Raw genomic sequence first — 6,140 nt, forward strand, 5'->3', positions numbered from 1 at the left:
GCCGCGGGGTCAGGGCCGCGGGCGCCGGGACCCCATCGCGACCGCCACCGCCTCCCGCCCCGCCCGCTCGCCCGCCCCTCCGTGCCGCGCCCCCTGGCGGCTCCGGTGCACATCGCCGCGAGTGGCCCCGGGAAGGCAGCAGCGGCGTCAGGCTGCTCTGTCCCTGCGATAAATGACAGTGAGTGAGGCTCTTGTGCGGGTGCCGAGCATTTCTGCTTCACCGACTGTGAAGTTCTCCTGCCTCTTGCTTTCAAGGGGCACAAACTGGAGCCCAGGAGGTTCCATCTGAACAGGACGAGAAACTTCTTCGGTGTGAGGGTGCTGGAGGCCTGGAGCAGGCTGCCCAGAGAGGTTGTGGAGCCTCCTTTCCAGAGCTTCCAGCGCCCCCGGCCATTGTGATCCTGGGCAAGCTGCTTTGGGTGCCCTGCTGGAACAGGGGGTTGGACTAGTTGAGCTCCAGAGGTCCCTTCCAACCACACCTGAATCAATGACACACATCCTTCATAGGAGGCTGTTGAAAACACAAAGATCTCTCCTCTGAGTGACTGAACTGTCTTGGCCAACAGCAGAGCACAGCTGAGGAGCTGTCGGTTCTGCTCACCAAACACTTCCTCCTAAGATGCAAATCACTCCCACAGCTTGACCTTAGATGCAAGCATGCCAGGAATGAGTTGGAGGGCTCTGCAGACTGAAACAGATGAAGCCAGACATTCACAGGGCAGCTGGTTGTGAAAACAGAACAAATTCTTTCAGTTCAACTGGAACTGGGCACCTGCATAGCTCATCAAGAGCCAAATCCTTTGAATAAACTGAAGGGCCTGGGAGAAGCCCTCAGCACCACCTGCCATGATGGTAAGAAGGAAGCTGAGCATTCAGGAGCACTGACTGAACTCTAACAACATAATTAGCTGTGTTCAAACACCCCTGTAACGATAGAAAAGCAGAAATATCTTCAGCATCATCAAAACAATGACTGTAAGGAGCCTTTGAAGACGCTGGAGAATCAGCATTTCATGAGGTTCATCCAGTTCTATGCTAATGAAGCCACTTGGCCCTGGTTGGAGGCACCCCTGCAGCCCTTCCTGGTGTCACCTGTTCTGGTTTTAATTATTTTCAATTCTTGTTTTGAAACAAGCACTCAAAATGTAGACAGTAAAACATCTCTCTAGGGGTACGACATGAACAAGCAGACTAAGGAGGATAAAAACCCTGAAACATTCTGTGCCAGAGAGGTCAGGGACCAAAGACAGCAAACAGCAGAACAAGCACAGAGGGAGGCTCAGATTCTCTGTAGGTAAACCAGCATCCACGGTTTATTGTTTTATTTTACAACTCAATGAGGGGATAAAAACCCCAGCAAACAAATAAAACCACCAAGAAAACCAGACCAGGTACAAAGGTATCAGTCCAGTGTGTGCCCAGGCTGATGGGGCAGCAGATCTCTGCACACTGAGTACAAAATCCTAAGGACAGGTGTCTAGGGGACTTTATCGTAGGGAGGATCAGAAGGTGAAAGAGAAAAGGCAGCTCCATGTCCATCTTTATCTGTCTGGACGAGTCATTCCTGGCCTGGTTGGCACCATCATGGGTCTGGAGGGTGGTCTCATCATTGGGGGCCCTGGCATCATTGGCATGTGTCCTCCCATTGGTGGCCTCATCCCTGGAGCTAATGGGGAAAGAAAAGAATTTTGGAGAAGAGCTCTTGGGAGTCCCAAGTCACATCTCCAGGGAGCTTCCATTCTACACCTGGGTAAGAACTGATCTGGAAGATGTTGAGCTGGATGACATTTCACTGAAGAACACTGACAATGAGTAGAGAAAGAACCAAGTTCCTGGGTTACGGACCCACTTTAGACTATGTTCATTGATAAATTATGTGGCCAAGGCCAACAGTGTCCTGGGATGCATTCAGAGGAGTGTGACCAGCAGATTGAGGGAGGTTCTCCTCCTCCTCTACTCTGCCCTAATGAGGTCACATCTGGAGTATTGTGTCCATTCCCAGGCTCCCCAGGTCACGAGACAAGAAGTGCTGGAGAGAGTCTAGCAACAGATCCAACATGCACAAACTGTGTGCACACTGAATCCTTTCCACAGCCTGACCCTGGGGCATGCAGCTCAGGGGTTACACATTGACCTATTCCAGACTTACCAGGTCCAACTGGCATCATTCCTGGTGGGGGAGGGCCCATCATTGGCATCATTGGTGGTCCACCCATGTGAGGGGCCGGCATCATGCCAGGCCGTGGGGGGCCAGCTGGAGACAGACACAGAGTGGTTAGGGAGCTGCCTGCTTCCACATTCACAGCATCACAGGAGGCCAGGAGTTGGAAGGGACCCTAAAGATCATCCAGTTCCAACCCCTGCCATGGGCAGGTACACCTCCACTAGCCCAGCTTGCTCAAGGTCCCACCCAGCTTGGCCCTGAACACCTCCAGGCTTGGAGCCTCCACAGCTTCTCTGGGCAACCTGTGCCAGTGCCTCACCACAGCCCTGGGGAAGAATTGCTTCTTAATGTCCCATCTGAGAAAAACAGCCTGAGTTCAGACTAAAAGGACCTTTCTCTGCAAGCCCAGGAAAGATGCAGCCCAGGCCAGGAGAGCTGCCAGCCCAGCCCAGTGGCACCCAGCCCAGCAGTGCCCAGCCCAGACTTACGGATGCTGGGAGGCGGAGGGATCATGGCTCCTGCGGGCGGTGGGGCCGAGAATGGAGTCGGGGGGATTTTCCCTTGCTGGAATGCAGCCGCTACATTGGGGGGGAAAAGAAAAAACAAACAAAAGGAAAGAAAGAATCCCAGGGGAAAAAAACAGTTACGAGGCTGAGGCAGCTCCTGTGCCACGGCTCCGCTCACACCACACGGTCAGAGCCACGCTCCACGCCATGCTGCCTGCTGCTCTCCTAGCTCTGGAACCAGGCTCTGCTTCATGCTGCTTGTCATGCTGTAGGCACCTTAGATCCTTGAGGACAATTTTTAATTACTCCAGCTGAGGCTAGAGAGCTCCTGGATGAACATCACACACCTAAGGGAGATGGTGGAGGAAATCCAGCACATGATGTGCATCTGCAGCTGTCATCTGGGATTGGTAGGTAAAGAGATGCCACCTTGAAAAGGGTGACAAAAAGCATGAAAAACACCTCATGAGAAAGGGGAAAAGAAGAAATTTAAAACTGGAAATGACCAAAAGGAAGATAAAAGATGTGGAAGTTGGAAGTACCTAAAGAAAGCTGCCATCAAGTTATCCGAGCACTATGGTTTTGTCTCCTTGCATAGAGGAAAGAACCATGACTGAGATGGCAAGTGAGGAAAAGAACCCTGAGCCAGGAAACACTCCACACTTTATTCAAACCTTTAATAGCAAGGTGAAGAAGAATCAATGTCCCTAGAGAACTGAGGGCAGGAAACTACAGCATTCAGGAAAAAAAGGAAGGACCCACACATTTTAATACTCATTTTCCTCTTTTGTTTTTCTTATTCCTGCTCTCTCCATAATGCATTCTGGTTTGGCTGGAATAAAATCCTGGGCAGGGTCTGTAGGCTGTGAGCCAGCCAGAAGCTTAAGCTGGGAAAGGGCAAAAGATAGGGCAGGTGCCCCAAGCTGGCTATGAAGCGTATCCCAGACCCTAACTGTCACAGTCAGTATAAAGGGAGAAGCCTGCTGAGGGAAGTGGCTCCTGCTCCTTCTCCTTTTCCTCCTCTCAAGGATCACGATCCAGGAGAAGCTCACACCTCTGCATTCCTGTTTATTGTGACTGCTATAGGTTCACTAGGCCGAGCACAACTTTGTCTGCTCTGCATTGCTGCTGGTATGAATTCTGCTGTTTCAGCAAATCCATTCTCATTTCAACCCAGGGTCTCCTCTCCCTTCCTTGATTCCTCTTCTCTGCTGGGGAAGAGTCATTTGGTGGTAGAACAACTGCTGCAGTTTAGCCCCAGATAGGGCCTACAAGTAGAAAACATGCTACTGCCAGAAGAAAAATGTGTTATGACCACTGCCAGTGCTAACGGTGCAGGGAGGTATCCACAAGCTCACAGCCAGGGTGAAGCACTAAATCCCTGCATGCAGTTATCCCTTGGGCAGAGCCGTTGGCCTCTTACACAGAAGCTCACACTCTAAGGAGGTCACGATTCAAAGTGAGTTTTTCCTCATTATTCACAGAGCAAAGACAAGGAAAGCGAGGAAGAATCAACATGGAAGAAGGGAAGAAAAGCAGCTAGGGGAAAGACAGAGGAAACAATGGGAGAGCAAGGCAGTCACAGAAGGAGTCACCTTACTTGTTTTATCAATCAGGCTCTGGGCTTGCTCCTCCATCCATTTCTGGTAGTAGTCTTTCACATTCTCTTTGTGTTTCCGGCCACTGCAATGCGTTTTCCTCACGGAAGGCTAACAAAGATCACATAAAGAGGTGGTGAAGTCTCCATCGCTGGAGTTATTTTAAACCCACCTGGATGCTGTCCAGTGCAATGTGCTCTGGGTGACCCTGTTCTGGCAGGGGGGTTTCCAACCCCACCACGATGGGATTCTGGGATCATCTGCCTGTCACTACTGAATGCTAGTGATACTGGATGCTCTTGTTCTGTTTTGCAATGAAGCAGGAGAGGCAACTAGTAGTTCAAGTAACCTGCTTTTAGCCTGTGCTTGGTTTTAATGCTCCTGGTACAAAAGAGACATTAATGCAAGAGGCTGGATTCTTACCGAATCATGGGTGAGGTACGTGTCACAGTAATCACAATAAAACCTGGAAAGGGAAAACTCTTATTATTAAGAAATTCCTTTGCACTGAGAGTGTTAAGAGACGATCTCTAACAGCGGCCAAAAGGCTGTGCCCCCAGGCGAATGGAGGAAGAGAGCCCAGGGCTCGGCCTGCCCGCACCCCAGCACACCCCATGCCCCCTCCTCTTATATCGCCGCACTTCTCGACGCCTTAACAGCCACCAACCGCCGCCGGTGTCATCAACCCCCACCTGGGGACCAAACAGCATCTCCCCGCCGGACCCACTGCCCTTGACCTTAGCTCCACCCACACATCCCAAGCCAAGGCCCTGCCTTCCGCGGCCGCCCACTCAGCGCCGGAGCGCACCGAAGCCGCACTCACTTAGGCATGGTTCTCCCCGCCACGAGCGCCTCTAGGAAGTGACGCATTCACGTAGCGACGCCTTCCGCTCCCTGACCTCCAGCGACTACTGTAGAACAGCGGCAGCGCAGAGCGGGAACGGCGCTGGACGGCGGCCCACGATGGACAAACAGAACGGCGGGCGGGCTTCGCGTATCCCGCCTCACAGGCCCAGCTTGCGCCCCTCCCTTTGGTTGACGCCATGAGTTTATCCGCTTCCACAGCTACGTCAGAGCTGGATGCCGAGGTCACCACTGCGCTTGGGATGGGAAAACCCTCCCGTGACGCAGCAGGATTGCGTTAAAAGCTACTAAAGAGTTTACGTTAAAAATATTAATGCAGGGCAGGCTGGTGAGCAGGGGTTCCCCGCGGTGCTGGCTGAGCTGACTCACATTTTTCAGCTTTTCTTATAGGAAATACTCGGTCCACGGACTCACGGGTCTGAAAATTGCGGGAAAAGCGTAATTCAGAGTGGGTAAAATCGTCCCTTAGTGAGTCTGTGGGGCTGGAACCAGGGGGGAAACGTTTCGGGGATAATCACTCCATAGCGAGGCTGTGAAGCTGAAAAATGGGGAGGGGAACATCATTTGGGGGGTAAAATCTCCAGTGAGGCTGCGAGATTGCAAATTGCGGGAAGAGCGCCATTTGAAGAATAAAATCTCCCCTCAGCGAGATTGAAAATTACGGGACAAGTGTTATTTGAGGGGTAAAATCTCCTTTCGGTGAGGCTGCGGGACTGAAAACTGCGGGGGAAAGCATCATTTAGGCAGAAAACAACAGTCCCGCAGCGCGACCCTGAGCCTGCGCCAGCACCGTATCCCGCTAGGCTTTGCGCCGCGTCGTTTGCATAGCGCCACGCGATGTCACGGGCGCCCACCCGCGGCTAATTTGCATACATAAACACGCGCGCTCAGTGCCCGCGCCGCCTCCATATATGGAACCGCGCGACTGGGGGGCTATGCAAAATAGCAGGCCCCGCCCAAAGCGCGTATGTAAATACATAATTTGCATGCCATGCGCCACCTCCCTCG

The 6,140-nt window shown here is 52.4% G+C and overlaps 1 protein-coding gene across 1 annotated transcript; it reads right to left on the reverse strand.

Moving 5' to 3' along the window:
• Nucleotides 1–1,295: 1,295 nt before the first annotated feature.
• SNRPC (small nuclear ribonucleoprotein polypeptide C) lies at nucleotides 1,296–5,903 on the reverse strand. The gene is made up of 6 exons (XM_054395806.1): nucleotides 5,092–5,903; nucleotides 4,692–4,734; nucleotides 4,271–4,379; nucleotides 2,653–2,742; nucleotides 2,150–2,254; nucleotides 1,296–1,666 (listed from the first exon to the last, which is right to left on the reverse strand). Exons 1-6 carry the CDS (start codon nucleotides 5,136–5,138, stop codon nucleotides 1,542–1,544), a joined length of 519 nt encoding a protein of 172 aa, XP_054251781.1. The 5' UTR covers nucleotides 5,139–5,903; the 3' UTR covers nucleotides 1,296–1,541.
• Nucleotides 5,904–6,140: the final 237 nt, after the last annotated feature.

The sequence above is a fragment of the Indicator indicator genome, chromosome 35, assembly GCF_027791375.1.
Source record: "Indicator indicator isolate 239-I01 chromosome 35, UM_Iind_1.1, whole genome shotgun sequence".
NCBI lineage: Eukaryota > Metazoa > Chordata > Aves > Piciformes > Indicatoridae > Indicator > Indicator indicator.

Coding starts and splice junctions, on each gene's coding strand:
- SNRPC (XM_054395806.1), bottom strand. CDS start 5,138: ATGCGTCACTTCCTAGAGGCGCTCGTGGCGGGGAGAACCATGCCTAA. Junction 2,743..4,270: donor GAGCCTGATTGATAAAACAA/GTAAGGTGACTC, acceptor CCCCCAATGTAG/CGGCTGCATTCCAGCAAGGG. Junction 2,255..2,652: donor CCCTCCGCCTCCCAGCATCC/GTAAGTCTGGGC, acceptor GTCTGTCTCCAG/CTGGCCCCCCACGGCCTGGC.